The 24,844-nt window shown below is 35.0% G+C and overlaps 1 protein-coding gene across 3 annotated transcripts; it reads left to right on the top strand.

Moving 5' to 3' along the window:
- Positions 1 to 1,990: 1,990 nt before the first annotated feature.
- On the top strand, positions 1,991 to 24,844 carry LOC127167919 (adenylate cyclase type 4-like). Of its 3 annotated transcripts, XM_051114336.1 has the most exons (28): positions 1,991 to 2,113; positions 2,204 to 2,292; positions 3,847 to 3,997; positions 7,026 to 7,794; positions 9,299 to 9,496; positions 9,582 to 9,743; positions 9,911 to 10,060; positions 12,319 to 12,464; positions 12,564 to 12,675; positions 12,759 to 12,886; positions 13,850 to 14,008; positions 14,091 to 14,244; positions 14,494 to 14,670; positions 14,779 to 14,804; positions 14,991 to 15,050; positions 15,141 to 15,201; positions 15,299 to 15,396; positions 15,865 to 15,949; positions 16,390 to 16,527; positions 18,259 to 18,339; positions 18,431 to 18,609; positions 18,835 to 18,919; positions 20,758 to 20,916; positions 21,393 to 21,542; positions 21,622 to 21,729; positions 21,815 to 21,929; positions 22,663 to 22,787; positions 24,690 to 24,844. In XM_051114336.1, exons 4-28 carry the CDS (start codon positions 7,285 to 7,287, stop codon positions 24,822 to 24,824), a joined length of 3,501 nt encoding a protein of 1,166 aa, XP_050970293.1. In that variant the 5' UTR covers positions 1,991 to 2,113; positions 2,204 to 2,292; positions 3,847 to 3,997; positions 7,026 to 7,284; the 3' UTR covers positions 24,825 to 24,844. The 3 variants fall into 3 exon arrangements, with proteins under 3 accessions (XP_050970293.1, XP_050970294.1, XP_050970295.1); XM_051114337.1 differs by lacking the exon at positions 3,847 to 3,997; XM_051114338.1 differs by lacking the exons at positions 2,204 to 2,292; positions 3,847 to 3,997.

Genomic DNA, 24,844 nt, shown 5'->3' with positions numbered 1-24,844 from the left:
GCAGGGGTAGCCGCGTCGGCTTTAACCAATCAGTGAACAGATTATTAACAACCAATCATAGAACATTTAACTGAACCTATAACGAATAGTTGAATGGAGAAGATTGTTTTTATGCTCTTAAAGCAATTCTTAAAAAAAAACAAAAAAAAAACTCCACTTGTGCCAAACGGAAAAATTAATAATGACAATAATTAATGGCAGGATTACACAAACACAGATATCCATTACGTTTTAATTACTTCTTAGTAAATACAAATGTGACCTTGACAGTTGTAAGCCTTAAGTCAGAAAGATGTTGATGACAGTGAAGTTAAACAATGAAATGTAGTTTGTTACAAAACACTATGTTGTGTGTGATACAGTTGTGTTTTATATGAACAGGGTAGCTAATAATATGAGTAATGATCAGATTTACACCAATCCGGTCTCCATTTACCACAGTAAACAATGAGGTTACCCGAATTGTTACTTGACCCACATTAAAACTATTTGTGCCACAGGTTTTCCCTGTCTAACACAGGGTTTCAGCAGGTCTTAAAATCCTTTATTGGTTCATACAAATCTCTAAACATCATTAAGTCAAGATACATTTACTGGAAATGCAAAATGAAATATGGATTTTTTTTTTCCTGATGAATTGAACAAAACTGTGTTTATGTTCAACATTTTCCGATCCCATATTGGCAGATATTTGTCCTTTTTTAATTCAAAACTTTGTTCATTTTGACTAATTTCACAGAAAACATGACCTGCTTCTCGAGATATTCAATGAAACATATCTTGATTTAAGTGGAATAGAGATCTGTTGGAAGTAGTATTTTATTTTCAAACTTTGAAGTCTCGCAAATACAACTCATTGTGTTCCCAAAGCAAATGGGTTATGGATTTGATCAGTTCTATTGGAGAACTTTTCTACTCAACTTCTATAGCAAAACACATATTACATAGGCTATACATAATATAATACTGATGATTAGTCATGTGCTTGGTTCTCTTTGATGTCATTGTTCATACACTAGAGGGAGTGATGGCTCTCTGACGCAAAGTGAACAACTACAAGACAATAATGCGTCAATACCCTATGCTTTCATGTTTTTCTGCTCTTTCACGCTTCAGCCCTTCATTCGGACACCGATCAAACTCAACCACGATGAAAAGGACATATCAGTTTCCGGGCGGCTAGAACGGAGGACGTCTTGTGGGAATTCCGGGCGGAAGTATCAGATATTTGCTCAAAGCAAAAAAAAAAAAAAAAAAAAAAAAAAAAAAAAAACGAACCAAATGTCACAGCAAGGCATTTAGGATTACTCATAGTTATTTAGAAATTCAAATTTACCTAAACTTCAACAAACAACTTTAAAGAACTAGTGTGACCATCTAGTAGTAAACAAAGTAGTAATCAGTCTTCAGTTTTCAGATTCAACTTAGATCACTATAACTAGTTATTAAAGGAAAAAAAAAAAGATGACAGTTCACAGAAGTTCACAGACTAGTCTAAGCAGTTTATGCAGGCGTCCACAGGAAACATGATTCATAAGTGGAAACGTTGCGTACACAAACCTCATTATTAATTTACATAAATGATGTAATAATTTACATGAAGATATTTTGAGAAATGTCTTTCTGTCGTTCTTTTTTTTTGTCCATGAAATGAAAAAGAGTGGGGTTCATTGTTGTTTGATTTTCATCATTCCTCAGCATATCGTCTTTTATATTGCCAGTAAAAAGGAAGTCATACGGTTTTGGAATGACCTGAGAAATTAATTCTCGATTGATTGGCTGATTGATGGAATATCCCTTTAATGAATATTATTATTGTAATTATTACTCAGTCAGTAATCAGTAATTCCCGTCACTTTCCCTTTGTTCTGTCACATATGTGTATGTATATAATTGTCAGTGTGATTTTGACCGGTGTTACTGTAATGACAGCAGCAGCAGTGCTCAGTGTTATGGTGAATATGACGGGGTTCCTCTGGGTTCGGCTCTGAAGCGTCAGTCATGCCGCCCAACCGGTTTGTCAAGTTAAAGCGAACAAAAAAATGGAACCGCCAACTATTTTGAGAACTGGTGTGACGGAGAGAACGACTGTGGAAAAGCTGACAGAATGGAGGTATGTTGACTTTCATCTGTTTTTACAGGCATAAGAGAGCGTTTTACACTTGTTTTAAAGAAACAAATGCTTTTTTTCAATGTGTGTTAGGGACTGTGTCATGTTTTCATCACATGGAGATTATTTCATTAAACCTGTGATGAAATTGTGAATAGCCCTGTTACAACGAGAATGAACAGGTGAGTACTGTATCGGACTTAGTAGCTTTACTGTATATTCAGCTCTGTCACATGAAAACACTGTGAGCAGAGTAAAGATGCTGTGTTTTGCTCTGTCATCTTCTCCTGTTACACACTCAACATCCGAACTGTTAGCAAGTGACTCAAACCAGCGTCTGTAATGGCCCTTTTGGAGATTTTTCTTTCTACAAAGACCTCCAGTAGTATATTTTTATGTTTAATCAAACATTTGAAGGATTAAACACACGTTGCACTTTCTCTTATTATTACACGAGCTGGAGTCCAGCTACAGCTGCATTATTAGTTTGATTTTGTAGAAAATGGACTGGTGTAATTTCAGTCAGATTAATTAGCTGTTAAAGCACAGTGCTTACAACGCCAAGGTCATGGGTTTGATTCTTAAGGAACACAGTGTTACAGCAGCCACAGTCAGACACAACATAAACAGAGCAGGACAATGTCATGATCTCAATAGGGGTGTTTAATAATACGTTCCTGGGCCAGTTTAAACTGCAATACATTTTTGAGCTTCATGAACATGTCTGCAGACTTACCAGGCTCTAGAAGATACTTGTCAATTAGTATTTACATATATATATATATAGGTATATATCAGAATTTTGCTGGGAACCGAACCCATGATTTTGGTGTTGTGAGTGTCATGCTGTACTGTACTGTACTGCTTAAAAATAAATAAAATAATAATAATAATAAAATAAAAAAATAAAAAGATTATATATAAATTGATAAAAACATTTTTTTTTTTTTGCTTTTGCAAATGAACTCTTCATATATATATATATATATATATATATATATATATATATATATATATATATATATATGTGTGTGTGTGTGTGTATATGTATGTATGTATACTGTATATATATATATATATATATATATTAGTAAAAATATTTTAAAAAATAAAATTATTATTATTTTTTTAATGTATATTTTTGTATTATTTATTTATTTATTATTATTTTTTTTGGGGGGGTAATTTGTTTTTCATAGTGGGATTTTTGAATCCATTTAGGTTCAGTTTAACCCGAACACAGAATTTTACTGAGAACTGAACCCATGATCTTGGCGTTGCGAGCACTATGCTGTATTGTTTAAGATTTAGGAAAACACACACACACACACACAAACTATAAATAATTAATAATATATAAAATAATTAATTTAAAATTCAAATTTAAATGACTGTTTAGAATAATTACATTTTGTGAAAAACAAATCTCTGGTCTTTTGGTCAGTTTTAAAATTCTATGTTTACTTTTTTAGTAAAGTGTAAAAAGCCTTAATGTTCAAAGTTTACTATTTTAACATTTTTGTTTGTTTGTTTTTCATAGTGTGATTTGTAAATCCAGTTAGGTTCAGTTTGACCCAGAACATAACGATCGTACCAAGACTTTTAACATAATTAAAATCGTAATGTGAAACACGATGGGAGCAACAAATCTTTTCTTTTAATGAATATTGTTTAAGGCTCATGCTAAATTTAATACTGACGTATGTCATTGTAATGACTTTCGGTGTGAGTTACAGGGAAAATAAGGGATGGGTTTATGGAAAACAGTCTCATATGAAAAGGCCAGATATGCAAATAAATTCAACTGGACAAAGACTTTATGACAGCGAAACACACAGACAGACAGAGACGACAACAATGAAGGTCTCCACAAAGAAACATTCATAGGTAATGCATTTTCTGACATATTCCTCTTTTCTCGTTCATGTTCGTGTTGTGAATGTGTGCTGTGTCATATGGTTCAGGGTTTTATTTCAGTACATTCTGGAGTTGCATCAGAGCGCGGCTGCCAGAGAATTCTAGACACGTAATGAATAGACACAGCAGGATGAAACCAACCCGCCGTTGAGTGTTTTCAGGGTGGCCTGGACAAGCCCCACAGCTTTTCTTTGATATGATGTGAGCGGGAAAGATCAGGTCCAACAATGATAAACGTAAATACAGCCTTTTGCTCGCCATTGACTCATGGGCTATTGTAAAAGTCTTTGTGAATGTCTGTGACTCACTGATTCAAAAGAGAGTGAGAAAGACAAGTGCGCTGATTTCAGATCAGTGTTAGACAGAAGTATTAAAGACCAGCTAGATAACAGATCTGATCTGAGGTCAGTGTTAGATAATATCATTAAAGGCCTGAGGGGTGATTTTATGTCAGATGCTTTGACAAACATCATTTTCTTAATCAACATTTTTATTGTCCAGTAATTAACTTGAAACAAGATAAATTCAAGTAATGGCTTCAAGTACTGGCATTTTTTCCCCAGCAAATGTCTTAGCAAATGTGTTGAGATTTACTGTTTAAAAGGTTGCGATTTTAGGGTTTTTAAAAATCCTTCTGCTCACCAATTTATTTGATCAAAAGTACAGTAAAACTGTGAAATATTATTGCAATTTAAAACAGCTGTTTTCTATGTGAATATCTGTTAAACTGTAATTTATTTCTGTGATGCGCAGCTGAATTTTCAGCATCATTACTCCAGTCTTCAGTGTCACATGATACAGAAATCATTCTAATATGCTGATTTGCTGCTCAACAAACATTTCTGAATTATTATCCATGTTGAAAACAGTTGTGCCGCACAATATTTTTGTGGAAACTGTCATACATTTTATTTTTTTAGGATTCAAAGATGAATAGAAATTTCAAAAGAACAGCATTTATTTGAAGTAGAAATGTTTTGTAGCATTAGAAATGTCTTTACTGGCACTTTTGAGCAATTTATTGCATCCTTGATAAATAATAGTATTAATTTCTTCAAAAAAAGTCTTTTGAATAGTACTTAATCGCAGAAAATTATCTGGAAATCAGGTATGAGCTAGAAGAGCATTGTTTGACGTACAAATCGAAGAATCAAAATGGGATTGGAATCAAAGTATTGCTCTGCCTCAAATGCAGGTGTGTGTGTGTAATCAGATGTTTCTGCTTGGACAACAGACATTTGGTTACACAAGTGTGTGTGTGTGTGTGTGTGTTTGTGTGAGAAATATTTGCTGTATCCAGTTCATCCTGTTCATGTGAATTCACTTTGAACGTGACATAAGTAGGTTTGTGTACAGTTGTTTTGTATGTAGACTGTATATACCCGTTGTCTCAGTTTTCATCATCTGTTCTTATTTGACGTGTTTGTTGGTTTTTAAATCTCAAAATATTAAAGAATAAGATGTGTTTGTTAACGGTGGAATATTGAGCTTTGCCTCCCGGTGCTTTAGGAAAATGAGTGCATTTGCATGTTTTGTTTGTGTGTGTTTGACCGTTTGAAGTTCATGTTCCTGTTGTCATTTTCTTAATGTTTTTACATAATCTACTGTTAACATTTGCTTTTTACCAGACACATTTTTAGTCTTAAAAACAAAGGTTCAAAAAGAGGGTTTTCCCAGTGATGCAGTAGAGAACCTTTTTTGTTTTCATTGTTTATTATACCTTTTGTGGAGTGGAAAAATTCCATGGATGTTAAAGGTTGTTTACTGAAACACCAATGCCAACTAAAACCTTCATTTTAAGAGTGTAAAATAACATACAGTGTATTCAAGGCATAAGTAAGCAAAGGTAAGAAAAACAAAGGTGTTCAAGTTTTAGACTGTAGTCCTGCAGCTTAGTTTAGCTCTGGAATTACATGTTTCTCATTGTATTTCTTGTGCGCAATGCATCCAAACCTGTCCTGGAGTCACGTACAGCTGTTATTTTTAGAGACGTAAAAGTAGTCTTAAAAATGAAGGTTCCAAAAGAGCGACATCATTAGAAAAATCTTTCAGTGAACAGGTCTTGTTCACCCAAAAATGAACATTTGTCGCAGTTTTACATACCCTTGGTCTATCCAAGTGTTTGTTTTTTCATCTCAGCAGATTTGTAGAAATGTGTTATTGCATCACTGTGTCACCAATGGATCCTCTGCAGTGAATGGGTGCCGTCAGAATGAGAGTCAAAACAGCGGATAAAAACATCACAATAATCCACAAGTAATCCACACCACTCCAGTCCATCAGTGAACATCTTGAGAAGACAAAAGCTGAAACGAATCCATCATTAAGACGTTTTTAACTAAAACACAAGTCCATAATCCACAATAACACTTCCTCCAGTGAAAAAGAGGTCTAGTCTGAATCAGGAGTGAAATCTGCACAGATCAAGCACTAAACAACAGCTCTCAACAAATATGTGGCTTGATTTTGATGTGAGAGACGACAGGAGAAAGGGAGAAAGAGTTATTATGAATTATGGACTCGTACTTTTGACATTAAAAATGTCTTGATGGATTTGTTTTAGCTTTTGTCTTCTCAAGATGTTAACTGATGGACTAGATGGTTGTGGATTACTTGTGGATTATTATGATGTTTTTTATCAGCTGTTTGGACTCTTATTCTGACGGCACCCATTCACATCCATTGCTGAACATTTCTCAGAATCTAATGAAGAAACAAACTCATTTCTTACATTTTTCCATTATAAAAAACCTTTTATCCAGTGAAATGGTTCAATGGATGTTAAACCTTCTTCATGGAAGCATAAATGCCAATAAAGAGCCTTCATTTTTAAAAGTGTTGCACAAAAGCTTCCTTAGATTAACAAAATATTATATAATAAAACATGGTTCTTTTAAAAGCTGATTGATGAAAGGGTCTTTGTGGAACCAATAAATGGTTCTATTGTGCTGAAATACGAAAACCCAGTGATCTCCTTTACCACTGTTTCCTTTACCAGTGTCCTTCAAGTAACGGCTAACGCATCGGACATGCTTCGAGAGCTTCCCTACATGGATTTACTTCAAGAGACTTGAAGAGCTTGAGAAGCTCTGACAACATTTGTTGTGGAAACAACTGGTTATCTGATCTGATTTGGACAATGCTTTAACCCAGAAAATAATTATTGGTGTATATTGCAGTTTGCACAGTGGCGTCTTGCTGAAACAGAAAACGTTAAACAAGCACAAATATAAATCCAAGGTGGTCAAAAGTCGGGCATGTTGGAAAACTCAAAGGTTTACATCGAGCTGGGTGTCGCCAGGCTCAGGAACGTCCCCGAACCCCTGAAACCGCGGACATCAGTGAGGGATGAGAACCATCTTAGCGTCTCTCCTGTGCCCTTGATCTCCAGCGTTTCCAATCCTAATGAGGAACACAATAATGCACTTGGCAATAGCACTTCTTCTCAGAACATCCCAGGCACTTCCACAGATTGGACTGAAGTTGACACCATTGGCAGGAGACACAGTTTGACGACGCTCTCTGAGACCTCAAGGACTTCCAATGCTGCCACTGAGGTTTCTCAAAACTCTCGCAGCAGGTTCATAGTGGATGATGAACCTGTCGAATCCCGTCGGAGATCAGGCAGAGGCGTGTGTTCGTGTTTCCGCAAGGTGAATATGGCATTTCTACGCTGTCTGGAGGAAACGCCGCTGCTGGTGTCTGGAGTAGTGCTAGCGATCCTCTTCTGCGTGACCATCATCATCATCATCCCCTCCACCGGCAGGGTAAGAGCCGAATGATTGGTGACGGACGCACTTATTGGTTATTCACCTTATTATTTGCAAAAAATGTATGATTTTATGTACATCCCTGCTGAAAAAACTGATTAAGGTGATCACTATATAAGTTTGGCATCAGTAAGACTTGTAATGTGTTTTAAAGAAGTCTCTTATGCTCATCAAGGCTGCATTTATTTGATCAAAAATACAGAAAAAACAGTGATATTGCAAAATGTTATTGCAATATAAAATAATGGATTTTATTTTAATATACTTTATTCCTGTGATGCAAAGCTGAATTTTCATCAGCTGTTATTCCAGTCTTAAGTGTCACATGATCTTTCAGAAATCATTGTAATATCAATGTTGGAAACAGTTTTTTGTTTGCTTTTTTGGAACCTGTGATTCTTTTTTTCATGATTCTTTGATGAATTACAAGTTCAAAAGAACAGCATTTATTCAAAATATAAATCTTTTCTAACAAAGTAAAATTATGCTATCACTTTTTTTTATTAATTTAACAACCTTGGTGAATAAAAATATTATTTTCTTTCAAAAAAGAAAGAATAAACATTTACTAACTTTTGAACAGTAGTGTATATTGTTAGAAAACAATAAATCAGCATATTAGAATGATTTCTGAAGGCACAAGACTGTAGTAACAGCTGATGAAAATTCGGCTTTGCATCACAGGAATAAATTATATTTTAAAGTATGTAAAACAAAATTATATTGTAATATATTGCAATATTTTTTTCTGTATTTTTGATCAAATAAATCTGACTTTTTTTCTTCTTTAAAAAAACATTACAAGTCTTACTGATCCCAAACCTTTAAACTGTAGTGTGTATATATTAAAAAAAAAAGTTCAACCAAAAATGTAAATTTGATGTAGATGAGTTTGTTTCTTCGACAGATTTGGAGAAATGTGTCACTGTCTCACCAGTGGATGCTCTGCAGTGAATGGGTGCCGTCAGAATGAAAGTTATGAGACAGCTGACAAAAACATCACAATAATCCACACCACTCCAGTCCATCAGTTAACATCTTGAGAAGACAAAAACTGAAACAAATACAACAGGACATTTGAACTAAAATCCGAGTCCATAATCCACAATAACCTGTGAAAAAGTCTGAATCACGAGAAAAATCTGCACAGATCAAACACTGTTTACGAGCCGAAACAGTTCAAAATTTTGATGTGAGAGACAACAGGAGATGGACTTTTTCACTGGAAGAAGTTTTATTATGGATTATTGTGATATTTTTATCAGCTGTTTAGACTCTCATTCTGACGGCACCCATTCACTGCAGAGCATCCACTGGAGAGACAGTGATGCAATGACACATTTCTACAAATCTGATGAAGAAACAAACTCATCCTAATCTTGGATGGCCTGGGGATGAACACATTTTCATTTTTGGCAGAACGATTTTCCAGCAGGTGTGTGTGTAATGTTTGGAAATCATTGTATAAATGTAGATTTGTTGAAATATTTGTTTCATCCAGAGCCTGAGCGTTCACGTGGCGGCGTTTGCAGTGGTGTGTGTGATGGTGTGCGTTTGCGTGTCTCTGCTGGCGTGTTTGCCGTGTTTGCCGGTGGTTCGGCGAGGAGAAACGCCTCTCGCGCTCTTCATCTGGTCCATGCTCTTCATCGTCGCCTTCGTCTTCATCTTCACCGGAGGCGTCGTCACGGCCTGGGAACAGGTCAGAAGATCATGACCATTTTAGACATGAGAAGTGTATACAAATGCTGATTTTTGGCTCTGTTGTGTTTGTTTTTTTTCGTCAGGTCGCGTTCTTCCTCTTCCTGTCGTTGTCCGTTTATACAGTTCTTCCTCTCCCGCTCTCATGGGCTCTGAGCTTCGGCATCGGAACCAGTGTTTGTCACATCGTCGTCATCAGTGTGTATGTGTCCGTCACCAGCCCTCAGACACATGACCTGGCTGTGCAGGTAACACACACACAAACTCACAAATATACACACACTCTCACACACTGAGCTCTTGATGGCTGGTCAGAGGAAATGTTATATGCAAACAGTGAGTGGCGGAGGCGTCTGCTGATGCCAGATGATTTTCCTGCCACCGCATTTATTCAAAACCTCTTTCTGTGTGTCAGCTGGTGGCAAATGCAGTGCTGTTTGTGTGTGTTAACGCCGTGGGTGTGTTTCACCTGTGGCACACTGAACACGCACACAGGAAGTCCAGCAAGAAACGGGAAGATTTCAGCAGAAACCGCGCCACACAAGCCAAACAGAAACGTGACCAGGTACAGTTTTTGAGCAGGTTTCTGTTGTTTTCCAATGCTTAGGCTTTGGAAAAGAGCTGAAATGTTAAATACATTTTATTAGTAGTGTTGTTATTGTTGTTATTTTTAAGCTTTTTTTTTATTATTAAGTTGGCTTGAAAAAGCCAGTTTATCCTTTTAATCCTATGTTATCCTACTACTTCTTCATCTTCTTCTGAGACCAAATTGTAAAGTGAATCTCCTCCTAGATGTTTTAAGCTATAACCACCAAACTTGGCCCAGACATTTAGACTGGTCTGCCTTAAAATGCTATATCTTTTCTAACTGATCCAGCTTATGGTTTTCATAAACCAGACTATCAAATCCACCAAAAATAGACTTTCATTGAGGGGGCGAAAACTTTTATACAAAAAGACCTATGGTGTATTTAAACTGTTTATTGCTATAGCAAAGCCTAACAAATCCCTACTGAAAAAACAGCAAACCAGCCTAAGCTTTGGCTGGTCTCCCAGGCTGGTTTAAAGTGGTTTTGGCCACTTTGTAGCTAGTCAGGCTGGGAGACCTGCTAAAAGACCAGCCACATTTAAACCAGCTATTTTCAGCTGAAACCAGCTTAGACTAGACAACCAGCCTAGGCTGGTTTTAGCTGTTTGTCAGCTGGTTTTTTACTGAATCAACTGGTTTCAGCTGGTTTATACATGCTAATAATACTAACAACATCCTAATCATGCTAGAAACATGCTAGCAACATGCTAGTAACTTGCTAATTACACTAGCAACATGTTAGTAACATGCCAGTCAGGCTAGCAACATGCTAATAACATGCTAATCATGTTAGCATGCTAGTAACTTGCTAATCAGGCTACACTGTACAAAATAAAAAACACAATTTGTTGAGTCAGCTTAAAATAATTTGTTACCCTGCTGCCTTAAATTTTAAGTTCAGTCAACTCAAATAAGTTTAGTTAACTTGAAATGTTAAGTTGTACTAAGTAACAACTTAGATATTTGTGTTTGCTAAACTTAACAGATGAGTAAGTAACCCAGCTGCCTTCAAATTTTAAGTTGATTCAGCTCAAATGTCTAAGCTGTCACTTAGTATAATTTAACATTTGAGTTGACTAAACTTAAAATTTTAAGGCAGCCAGGTTACAAATTATTTTAAGTTGACTCAACAAATTGTTTTTTACAGTGTAGACACAGGCTAGTAACATGCTGATCATGCTAACAACATACTAGTAATGTGCCAATTATGTTAAAAAGATGTTAGCAACATGTTAGTAACTTGTTAATCATGTTATCAACATGCTAGCAACTTGCTAATAATGCTAGAAACATGCTAATAACATGCTAATCACGCTACTAACTTGTTAATCATCCAAGAAACATGCTAGTGACTTGCTAATCATGCTAGCAACATGCTAGTAACTGGCTAATTATGCTAGCAACATGTTAGTAACTTGCTAATCATGCTAGAAACATGCTAGTACCTGGCTAATCATGGTAACATCATGCTAGTAACTCACTAATCATGTTAACAACATGCTAGTAACTTGCTAATTATGCTAACAACATGCTATTTACTTGCGAATCATGCTAACAACCTGCTAGTAACTTGCTAATAATGCTAACAACATGCTATTTACTTGCTAATCATGCTAACAACCTGCTAGTAACTTGCTAATTATGCTAACAACGTGCTATTTACTTGCGAATCATGCTAACAACCTGCTAGTAACTTGCTAATTATGCTAACAACATGCTATTTACTTGCTAATCATGCCAACAACCTGCTAGTAGCACCCTAACAACCAGTTTGTCTACAAACTTTACTATCTAGTTTTTAACTTGATTTTTTGTTTTCAGTTAATTTAAATTTAATGAATTTAGTTTGCTTGCCCTGGTGAAAAAACCGGCATATGCTGGTAGGTATGTTTTGATGCTGGTTTAAGCTGGTCCTGTGCTGGTTTATGCTGGTCATGTTGCTGGTCAAGGACCAGCATAAACCTGCAAAGGTCACCAGGGTGTACAAAATTGCATGCACTATATTTGACTAAAACAAGCACAACTGACTATAAAACAGAAATATCTGATAAATCTGATAGGATGAGCCACATTTGACGACAATGTTAAATATGTATGGTATATGCAAGTCGTCTGTGGTTAGACTAGCAAACTTTATGCCAGTTTCTGAAATTAAATGTAGGATACTCCCGTGGCTGTTTTCTTACATGCAGTAGTGTTTAACCAGTGTAATGTTTAACTGGTTAACCCTCCAGGAGCATCTCCTGCTGTCGGTGCTGCCGCGGTACATCGCCATGGAGCTGAAGACGGAAATCGTCAAGCGTCTGTCTGCGAAATGCAGCGCCGAAGAGAACCGACCGAACTTCCACAGTCTCTACGTACGACAGCACAAAGACGTCAGGTGAGACGAGACACACAACCACACACATGCACAAACCCAAAGCTCAGCCCCTCACAAACAGCGATTATAGTTTAATAATGGAATCATTTCGGCCTGCAGTATCCTGTACGCTGATATCGTGGGCTTCACGCACCTGTCCAGCACCTGCACACCTGAGGAGCTCGTCGCCGTCCTCAACAAACTCTTTGGCCGCTTTGACGACATCGCTAAGGTGAGCGATGACCTGCGTCATCGCTGTTGTCTGTGGTTCTCTTGTGTTCATGTACTCAACTCTTTCCCTCTCGCTCTCTGTAGAAGAACGGCTGTTTGCGGATTAAAATCCTGGGCGACTGTTATTACTGCGTGTCGGGTCTTCCTGATCCCATCTCTCTTCACGCTCGGAACTGCGTTCAGATGGGTCTGGACATGTGCACGGCCATAAAGTGAGTCAGACCATCCAAAAATCATCATTTTAGTGTATCAGTGTTATAATAATATCACTGATACACTGTAAAAAACAATTTGTTGAATCAACTTAAAATAATTTGTAACCTGGCTGCCTTAAAATTTAAAGTTCAGTCAACTCAAAAAAAAGTTTATTCAACTTGAAATGTTAAATTGTAGTAAGTGACAACTGAGATATTTGAGTTAAATCAACTTAAAATTTTAAGGTAGCTGGGTTACTTACCCATCTTCTAAGTTTAGCAAACACAAATATCTAAGTTGTTACTTAGTACAACTTAACATTTCAAGTTGAATAAACTTATTTTAGTTGACTGAACGTAAAATTTTAAGGCAGCAGGATAACAAATTATTTTAAGCTGACTCAACAAATTGTGTTTTTTATTTTTTACAGTGTAAAAAATAATTTTCAATTATTGTTGTATTATTTTCAGGTGATTAAAATATAAATTTTGTTGTAATTTTAACAGTTTTAATTTTTTTATTAACTCTTTATTTTTATCAGTGCTCATACTTTCTTTTTCACTTTTTTATTTTTTATTATTATGATTGTTACTATTTTATTTTTAATATTATTTTATATCTATTTTTGAACTTTTTTTGTTTTTATTTTTGTAATTCATTTTGTTATTAAAGTACAATCCAAAAATGATCTTTGCAGTGTTATTTCAGTATCACTGATATACTATTTTACAAATATTTTAAATGAGTTTATCATTCTGTTCAGTTCTTTTCAGTTCTATTCTATCATTTTTGTATTAACTTAAAAAATGTAGTAATTTTGTTGTTTTTGTATTTTTAATTAGTATTTTAACATCTATATAGTTTTAGTTTGTTAGTTTATTTTTATTGTCAGAAAGGCAATTAGCTGAAATAAAATCAGTGTAATAATTTTTACACAAATGAGAAAAACTGAGATTGTTTTTGACCTCTGACCCCTGCAGTAAGCTGAGGGAGGCGACGGACGTGAACATCAACATGCGCGTTGGCGTTCACACGGGTAACGTGCTGTGCGGCGTGATCGGTCTTCAGAAGTGGCAGTACGACGTCTGGTCAGATGACGTGACTCTAGCCAATCACATGGAGTCTGGAGGAGTGCCTGGGTACCACACATTCACACCTCTCAGGTCTGATTACCGTAGTATTATTAGTGATGTTTCTGATGATGATGACGGTTCCTCACAGGAGGGTCCATATCACAGAGGAGACGCTTGCTCACCTGGATGGGAAATATCAGGTTGAGGAAGGAAACGGCGGGAGTCGCAATTCCACTTTGAAGGAGAAGAGAACATTCCTGGTCATCGATCCTAATACAGACAACTCCAATACAACACCTACGGTGATTATCAATAATCATTATTGACTGCATAGATCAGTTGTCTGTGGTAGGAACCTATGAAACACATTTATTACTTTGCACTTTTTTTGTGTGTGTATTTGTTATTTGAAGTTTGTGAAACATTCTCTTCTGCTCACCAAGGCTGCATTTATTTGATCAAAAATACAGTAAAAATTGTGAAATGTAAAGTGAATATGTGTCCTTGATGAATGAAGTGTGATTTTCTCTGGCTGATTTCGTGTGTTTCAGCCCAATGAGCTGAAGGTGGACAACAAACTCGTGAACCGTCAGAAGCTTCGTGCGTCGGTTCGGATGTCGCAGTACATGAAGTCCTGGAAAACTGTCATACCGTTTTCTGGACTCAACAAACCAGAGGACTCGCTCACAGCCCCGCCCACTGACATCAGCCAACCACAGCCGGCCACAGTCAGTGTCAATCGTGATCACTGTCCACTCATACAGAATCACTTTAAATATGTTCAAAAATGGCACGTATTAATGGCACCTGTCATTTGTTTATTTTCTCATTAACAGGAGCTCCCAGAGAACAACACTCCAAGGTGAAAATGAAAGGTTTACACATTCATTTTAGCAATGTGAAATTACTTTGAACTGAAAATGGATCAGAGCTGAATTTCATGGCCACTTTGTGCTGGACTCATTTTGCTTTGCGGTTCACGTAAATGTGTCTGAATTTGGTTCTCAAGTGTGAAATCACTGTAATTCCTGTTCGTTTCTTTTCTTAGATCTTCACAAGTTCTGGAAAATGGACTGATGGACTCATTAGACTCTTTGGAAAACGTAGGGTGAGTGAATGATTCACAAATCTATAAGTTTCACAGTGAATGAGTCAAAAAATAATATTTAACTCAGTGTCGTCTTTTTTCCTTGTTTAGGAGACGAGCGAAGCTGAACAGTGTGACGTTGTTTTTTAATAATTTTCAGCTGGAGAAGCAGGTGTCAATTGTTGATTTATTTAAAAGCTTGTGTTCTTTCCATTTGTTTTTGATTTGGACTTTTATTTTCTAACTCTGTGCGTGTGTGTTTGTGTCAGTATTCGTTAAGTGAAGTCCAGGGGCTTCATCACTCTGTCATATGTTTGGCCTTCATCTTCTTGTCTGTGTTTGTGGTTCAGATGCTGACCTCGCAGAAGTGAGTAAATGTTAAAATTTATCATTTTAAAACAAAAACATTAACAATAAAACACTTACTAAAACGGATGAAATATTTTTTGTTTAGCTGCATCATAATCATTAAAATGAAAATAATACAAATAATACAGTTATTATAACTATAACAATAATGTTATAATAACTGGAAATTGGGAATCCCTGATCTAAAAAAATAAAAATATTTGTTTTTCATTTGATTTTTCAAATCAATTATTTTTTCAGCTGCTCCAGACACCTGTTGTACAGAGACACTTTTTTTGTTTTCTAATCTGTAATTGTAGTAGGAAAACTGGCTTCACATTGATTTTAACACAATGCACATTGCCTATTATTTATTTTGTCACGCACATTAAGACATTAAGGAGCGGTTTGAAAATTTTTTTTAATTTTCAAAATTTTTTAATTGTACACTGCTGAAATCTCTCTCATTCTTTTTGTGCACATACAGAAACTTTGCGTTGGCGGTGTCGTACGGTGCCACCTTTCCTGTCCAAATACTGATTTTGCTTGTGGTCTTCACTAAATTCCTTAAGGTATGACCACATAACTTATATATGTGACCCTGGACCATAAAACCAGTCATAAGGGATACATTTGAAACAGCTTTCTATTGACATATGATTTGGTAGGTTAGGAGAAAATCACCTTTAAAGTTGTCTAAATGAAGTTATTAGCAATGCATATTAATAATCAAAAATTAAGTTTGATATATTGACAGTAGGAAATTTACAAAATATCTTAATAGAACATGAACTTTACTTAATACCATAATGATTTTTTGCATAAAAGAAAATCTATAATTTTCTATTTTTTTATGATTTAAGAAAATTCATATTAGTGGATGAACATTGTGGCTTTTTAAATGGTTAACACTTACTATTACGAAGAATGTGTTAATAGAAAGAACAAAATGATGTTATGCAATTATTCTAAAGTAATTACACTAATGTTGTAATATGTGTTTATGTGTCAGCGCTGGCGCTCTAAGATTCCCCAAAGCATTCGCTGGGTCTCGACGCTGTTCGACGCCGGGGCCGCCAGAGCGACACTGCGGCTGCTGCTGGTGTTGCTCTGTCTGCTCATCACGCTGCTCATGGCAGTGCTCAACATAGTGAGTCAACACAGCAACATAATGAGAAACATCTGCACAAACATCAGCTCATAACTGACAGGACTGTTTGTCAAGACAAAGCAGTCGAAGCAGCCAAAACTGTCTTTAGACTGCGAAAGCAGATTATATGCCACAGAAAGATGTTTGTAGTGCTGCATGTTTTTTCAAACCAGTTAAAGGAGAACATCCAAAATACACATTTAGTGTTTATAAGAATGAGCTTTATCTATCTGCGATATTGTGATACATATCCTTGTGATACAAGGAGGTTTTCTAAAAATGAGTGTGTATCTCCACTTCAGCAGTACTTACATACACCAAACTTAGCAGTTTTATTTTCATCTATATTCTGAAGGTTTTTACTGTGGGGTTTGTTCATATATCATTCACCTGTTTTTTTTTTTTTTTTATTGCGCTTCAGTTGTTTGCGTCTGTACATTTCAAACACAGTATCTCTAAAGGCCGTTTTCTGAGTTTGTTTCTCTATTTCAACAGCACTTACATACACTAAACTTATCAGTTTTATTCCTCTCTATATTCTCAAAGTTTTTATAGAAGGGTTTGTTGATATATCATTTGCCTTGTTTTTTATTGCACTTTATCTATTTGCGTCTGTAAATTTCAATTACAATACATATCTTCAAAGCTCATTTTACTTTGTATCTCCATTTTAGCAGCACTTACAAACACCAAACTTAGCAGTTTTATTCCTCTCTGTATTCTCAAAGTTTTTATAGAAGGGTTTGTTGATATATCATTTGCCTTGTTTTTTATAGCACTTTATCTATTTGCATCTGTAGATTTCAATTACAATGCATATCTCTAAAGGACATTTGAGTTTGTATCTCCACTTCAGCTACACTTACAAACACCAGACTTAGCAGTTTTATTCCTTTCAATATCCTGAAGGTTTTTACTGAGGGGTTCGTTGATATGTCTTTTGCCTGAACTTACACAACATTTTATTTCTAAAAGCATGGCGAAAATGTATCCTCTTTGGCTATTGACCGTATTTTGTGATTTATGCAGTAATAAAAAGAAAAATCCAAAATCCCCTCCGTAAAAACCTTTACCTCTAATATGTCAACAAAGTCAAACAAGAATTCTAAACCTGGCTTTATCCAGTTCATTTGCACATTTAAACATATTGTTTACAAAAACTTGTAATTATATAAAATGTTTGTTATTCTTAATGTAATCAAACAACTTGGAAAGTGTGGTCATTATTCGCCTGGGGTGAATTGATGTTTGTTTAGTTTCAAGTGAGGAAGTTTGGTCACATAGTTAATGTTTCACAAACTAACTTTGTGATTTTAATGGTTTTCTCATACAACCTTGCTAAAAAATTATAGCACAAAAGTGTTACACTTAAGTTTTTTGATTAGCTTCACCTTCACTGAAAAACTTAATCAGTTTGAGCAATAATAATGATAATAATTGAAGACTTTATTTGCAAAAACAGATTTTCAAGTCTTTTTTATCATCTTATCATGTTTTTATTGTGTATACCTAATCAAAAAAACCCAAATGCAGTCTGATTGAGAATTAAAAAAAAAAACATGATTTCTGAAAATTGTTAAAAACTGAGTTTTCTGTTTTTGCAAATTAACTCTTCAATTGTTGTTATTTCATATTATTATGACTATAATAATTATAATAATGCCACAAGCACACACAAATGATTTACTTTCTCTTTATATCTGTCTTGAACTTTATCTCTTTGTTTCGTAGGTTTTTATTCCAGGTGATAATTGTTTAAATGTTTCCCACAATGCAACAGTACTGGACACTCTGAATCTCTACACTGTCCCGGTAAGCTTTTAGCTTATATTATAAATGATCACTAGAGATGGTAATTTACATTGATAATGACCATATGTTAATATGATGTGTTTGTGTGCAGTATTATCTGTACTGCTGTCTGTTGGCGATGCTCGGCGTCATTGTGTTTGTGCGTGTGAGCGTGTCTGTTAAAGTCTTCCTCCTGACTCTCGCCGTGGTGGTTTATCTCGCGCTCTTCCTGCACGTTTACGCGCCGCGCTCTGACTGCTACATAAAACAGCTCTACAGCGACAACAGCACGTAAGATGCTGCAAAGTTTCTTTTTATTACAGGCGGTAAATAGAGTCAGTATTAATTTATTTTGTAGCTTGATTGAAGGTTGAGATTATGTTTCTATGTTTCTTTTCCGTTGTAACTTTAACACGTGTCCAGAAACACTGTACTTGTTGAATAATTTCAATAAATGAAGCAGAAATGTATATTTATCATCATATTTTGCTGTGTGTGTGCGTGCGTGTGTTTTAGGCCGGGAGTTCTTAAGGAGCCCAAAATCATGTCTGGCATTTGGCTGGTCATTTTTTACCTGATTTCCCTTATTCTTGTGCGACAGGTAAGAGAGAGTGTGTGTGGTTATTAGTTTATTTTAGCTTAATATTATGTATTCAGTAATGAGGAAGTTCACAAAAAGTAATCTGCTCCAGATGACTAACTACAGTACTTCTCTAAACATTGTAAATTTTCTTTTGAATTGGCGCTGCTTCCTTTAGCTTTCGGGAATCGTGGGTGTTACAGCAACTGATTCATACATTATAAATATTTGACATTAGTTATACTGAGATATACTGATCAGCTGATGACAGGACAATCTTCGACTAGTTTATAGTTAACAAAACTAAAATTAAAACCATAACCTGAAACTTAACATACTTCAAATTAAATAAATGTGAACAGAAAAACCTCTCAGTTTCAGCTAGTTGCAGCCTTTCTCATTTTTAGTAAGTTTAACTTGAAGTAAAACTAAATAAATGAAAACATTTATTAAATAGACATATTTTGAGACACACACAACATAATTATGTTAAGCATTAACCAAAATTAAAATGCAAACAAAAAATAAAAATAAAAATTCAATAATGCAAAATTAACACTAGATAGCAAAGCCAGGGTATAACCCTGCAAAAGTTTTTTATAGAAATATAACTTATAATATAATATAACTTTTGTAGGGTTATTATACAAAAACTGAAACAAAAACATAGTCTTATTTTATTTAAGCTAATTGCTAAGGCAACCTTTTAAAATTTTATTTAGTTTATCTTGATGTACTAAAAAGTTAACACTGAACTAAACTGAACTAAAACTGAAAATTAATAAAAACTATATCCCTAGTAAAAAAAAAAAAATGCCATAATTTATTAAAGATTAATTAATTTTATGCTAAGTATACTTCAAATCCATTAACATATTTATTGACAAATCACTTAAGACTTACTGATATACAATTATAATTCAACTTTATTTGACTCAACTGCGCCACCTAGAGGTGAATTATTAACATCTATGAATGGGCCGATGCAACTCTATTTGATACATAAAGGCCTCTAAATGATCAACTGCATAACTTTTGTTGGGTTATTATACTGAAAAACTGAAAAAAAAACGTTTTAAATTTAAAATAAACATTAACTGAAATAAAATAAATAAATGCATAAACTTATTATACTTTAAATCCATTAACATATTTATTGACATATCACTTAAGACTTACTGATATACAATTATAATTAAACTTTATTTAGAGTGTTCCTTTACTGCACGATGAACATTGATTAATATTATGCCTAAAATGTTTTAATATCACTAATCATAAGGATTGTATGACCTCTGTATAATATCAGTCTTTAAATGCAAAATAATTAAAGTGTACCTGAAGTATAGTTCCACTTTAGCACAATCAGATATACTTAAGTATATCTTTAATTGGATCTCAACACCACTTCCACAAAATTAAAGTGCATTAAGTACAAAATTAGCAACTGCAGGGAATTTTTATTAAGCAAATAAATATGTAAATGTACTTAGCACAAAATAAGTTTATTTCACATATAGCTTAGTATTTTTTTTTTAGTAGCGATATACTGTACATATTTTACAATAAATAAATTAATTAATTAATTAAAAAAATATTAATAATAAAAATTATGAAAACAACAAATGACTTAAACTTTAAAGTCACAATAAAAATACAAAATAAAATCTAATTAAAATATATATTAAAAGTATATATAGAAGTATGATGATAATAAGAGAACACTTTAGTAAGACTTTTTTAGTGTTTCAGATTTTTTAAGTGTTTCTCAATTACACATCTTTTTCTTGCTGTCTCACTTTAACAGAATTCACCTGGTGTCATCTGAGTAATCTGTGTGTGTATTTTATATAATTCAGGATGAGTTGGGCTCCCGGACGGAGTTCCTGCTGGAGAAGTGTTTTAATAAAGAGACGGAGGAAATGGAGACGACCAAGAACGTCAACAGACTCCTTCTGCAGAACTTACTGCCAGAACACGTCACGGACTTCTTCATCGGCAAAGACATACAAAACCAGGTCAAACACTCACAGATGAGGCGCTTTGACTCAACTGCGCCACCTAGAGGCGTATTATTAACATCTATGAATGGGCTGATGTAACCCTGTTGATACATAACGGTCTCTAAATGATCAACATGATGAAAATTTTGCAGTTAAACCTGTTTCACACACAGTGCGATTGATAACTTAGTGTTTTCTTATCTATTGTAGTAAAAGCTCTTTTAGTGTAATTGTACAAATGTACATCTTCATCTAGTGCTTCACGAGTCTTTTAGCTGTTAAATCTCTACTGATTTCTGTTAGGTAAACGTCAGAATAACTAGTAATATTTCCAGATGAACACTTACTGGACTGAAGCAGCTTAGGTTTACTTGATTCTCAATGAATCATTTCAGACGATATGAGCCGTAAAAGCCTGATGGATCAAATATGATGTGAATGTGTTTTCTGTGATAGTACTGATTGTGTGTGTGTGTGTGTGTGTGTTTCAGGACTTGTACAGTAAGTCGTGCGAGTGTGTTTGCGTGATGTTCGCGTCCGTGCCGCATTTCTTCAAGGAGTTTTACAACGAGAGCAGCGTCAACAACGACGGACTGGAGTGCCTTCGCTTCCTCAACGAGATCATTTCAGACTTTGACGAGGTGGATGTCTGTCCAATATCTGTTTGTCCATCTGTCTGTGGTTGTTTTAACCCACCTGCCTCATAATCTTCTTCTACAGCTCCTTAACAAGCCAAAATTCAGCGCTGTTGAGAAGATCAAGACCATCGGCAGCACCTACATGGCGGCGGCCGGACTGATCAAACCTGCCAAGGCAGAGGAGAGACAAGTAAGTCACCAGTGTGTGTGTGCGTGCATGTTTTGCATATGTAAATACACATGCGAGGGTTTTCATCCGTTGTTACCGTCCACAGGCGTGCGACACGTCCTACGGTCACGTCCGTAGCATGCTGGACTTTGCCATCGCTCTAATGGGGAGACTGGAAAACATTAACATGCACTCGTTCAACAACTTCAAACTGAGGATCGGTACAACGCAGATAATATTTATTATTTAAAATTCTGCAGTGTTTATAGAAGAAGTCTTCTGCTACAGTGTTCTGCTGTAAAAATTCTGAAATAATTTTACAGTTTAAAACAGCTGTTTTCTGTGTTAATATCTGTTAAACTGTAATTGATTTCTGTGATGCGCAGCTGAATTTTCATCATCATTACTCCAGTCTTCAGTGTCACATGATCCTTCAGAAATCATTCTAATATGCTGATTTGCTGCTCAACAAACATTTCTGATTATTAGCAATGTTAAAAACAGTTGTGCTGCCCAATATTTTTGTGGAAGCTGTCATACATTTTATTTTTCAGGATTCACAGATGAATAGAAACAGCATTTAACATATAAACATCTTTTACTGTCACTTTTGATCAATTTAATGCATCACTGATGAAAAAAAAAAGTACCTCAGAGTTTTGAATGGTAATCTTTCAACACTGATAATAATCCTAAATGTTTCTTGAGCAGCAAATCAGCATATTAGAATGATTTCTGAAGGATCGTGTGACACTGAAGACTGGAGTAATGATGCTGATTTTACACTATATTTACACAGAGAACAGTTTTTTTTTAAGTTGTAATAATATTTCATTATTTTCTATTGTATTTTTAAAACTGCAAATGCAGCCTTGGTGAGCAAAAGACATTTCTTTCACAAACATGAATAAAAAAAAACTGAATATATCTAACATTCATTTTCATTGTGTTCAGGTATAAATCACGGTCCTGTGATCGCAGGCGTCATCGGCGCTCATAAACCTCAGTATGACATCTGGGGAAACACGGTTAATGTGGCCAGCAGGATGGACAGCACTGGAGTGCTGGATAAAATACAGGTGAGCGCCTTCACAATGTTAAAATATCAGTCTGTCTGTGTCAGATTGTAAGGAAGCAGTTCTGAACTTCATTTTCTTATAAAAACTGAGTTGTGTAATTTAGTTAAATGGCATTTAATATTTCAGATTAGATTGTGAACCTTTAGATCAGAGGTTCTCAAGCTTTCTGACTCATGACATTCCTAGCTGTTCATTATTTATCACACAAAGATTATGGATAAGGATTTTTTTTACTCAGTGTTTTTACATTTTTAGAGCTTGGCATAGAAATTATAATGTTTACTATTTAGAATTTACTATTTAGAAATCACACTTTTATATTAAGTCTTCATCATATATCCAGGATTTTCAGGATGAAAAAAAAACAAACATTTCTTGACAGAGGCAACTAACATAAATATCTTAATTTTTAGTCATTTTAGCTGATTTTAATAATTTAAAGCATTTTAAGTCGTTCTGAATAATATGGTATGGAAAATGTAAACGTTTTTGTGTTTGCTGAGAAATTTGGATTTGTTTGCAAATTGCGATCCTTAAGAAATGTGCATTTGTTCACAGATATTTTGCATTGTTTCTGAGAAATTTGCATTTTTGGCAAATATTTTAAGATCTCACATGACTTTAGTTTTATATTGAATTTCTTGTATTTATCTTAACCTGTGCTTATTTATTATTTGTTGTTAACATGTATTTAATATTTTGTATTTTTAATGTGAAAATTTGTGTATAATATTGTTTTGTTCTCTGAGAATTTTTTTGCAAACTTCCTGCATTTTTTTGCAAACATTTAGTGAAATATTTTTAAAACAGACATTCACACATCAGCAAACAGGTATGCACTTAGCAAGACAAATGTGTAATCCAAACAGGTATTTAATATGTTGTATGTTTAATGGGAGGCAAAAGGGTAATAATATTGACAGGCGAAAGTTATAAAAAAAACAGAGTCCAAAAAAAAAACGGGTTGTCCAAAGGTTAAAACAGACAAGACAAAATAACAAGGCGTAGAAACAAGACTAGAAAATAGAAATCAGGAAGGCTCTTAACGACTGCTAACACAATACAATGCAATAGTTAGCCAATTAAGGAAGTCCAAGGCTTTATACAGTGTCTGATTGGATGCATGTTCAGCACAATGGTAGACAATGTGGTTATTAAAGTTTGTGTAATGTGAATATTTAGGGCAACATCTGGTGGTGGGCGGACCAAAGGTCACCGGCCAGATTCGTAACAAATATTGTTTGAAAGTTATAAAAATGTTTTATTAAAAAAAAGTTTATTTTTAAATGTAACCATTTTTGTGACTAGAAAAGTAGAATAGAAAATAAAATGGCTGATATTTTGTGTTCTCTGACAAATTTGTTCGCAAATACTTTTGCATTTTGTATTCCCCAAGAAAATTTTGGTTGTTTGCAAACTTATACGTTCTCAAAAAAATTAGCATTTGTTCGCAAAACTTTTGTAAGAGAACACATAAGTTCCCAGGAAAAACGTGAGTGAAATAAAATGAGCTTGGATAAATATATGTTTCAATGTTTTTATGACAGAACACAAAGTTTCTCAGGGAAATGCAAAAGATTTGCAACTGAATGCAATTTTTAAGTCATCTCAAGGCCCCATTAAAGGTGTGCTGAGGCCCTTTACTGTTCCCTGGGCCCCTGGATAAGAAACACTGCATTACCTTGTGCAATAGAAACACTGCAATAGTGTTTTAAATCCATATTATCAAAATAGCATGTTTAAACTGGAATTAAAAAGTCTAAATGGGAGCCCCAGCATCATAAGTAGAAATTCATTTGAGATGCATGTTATTACAGTACCAGGTGTAAATCTCAATTTGTAGGGTCTGATGAGACAAATACGGATCTCATGTCAGATGTATGATGTTTGTTGTGTTTTCAGGTGACAGAAGAGACGGCGCAGGTGGCTCAAATGCTGGGCCACAGTGTGACGTTGAGAGGAGTGGTCAACGTGAAGGGCAAAGGACAGCTGACCACCTACTTCATCGACACCGAACATTCAGTCCAGAATGCTTAACATCCATCTGACATGTTCTT

The sequence above is a fragment of the Labeo rohita genome, chromosome 7, assembly GCF_022985175.1.
Source record: "Labeo rohita strain BAU-BD-2019 chromosome 7, IGBB_LRoh.1.0, whole genome shotgun sequence".
Taxonomy (NCBI): domain Eukaryota; kingdom Metazoa; phylum Chordata; class Actinopteri; order Cypriniformes; family Cyprinidae; genus Labeo; species Labeo rohita.
The sequence above is the reverse complement of the archived record's forward strand: the minus strand, read 5'-3'. Positions and strand labels throughout refer to the sequence as shown.

Coding starts and splice junctions, on each gene's coding strand:
- LOC127167919 (XM_051114338.1), top strand. CDS start 7,285: ATGTTGGAAAACTCAAAGGTTTACATCGAGCTGGGTGTCGCCAGGCTC. Junction 21,730..21,814: donor CCAAGGCAGAGGAGAGACAA/GTAAGTCACCAG, acceptor TACCGTCCACAG/GCGTGCGACACGTCCTACGG. Junction 21,930..22,662: donor CAACTTCAAACTGAGGATCG/GTACAACGCAGA, acceptor CATTGTGTTCAG/GTATAAATCACGGTCCTGTG.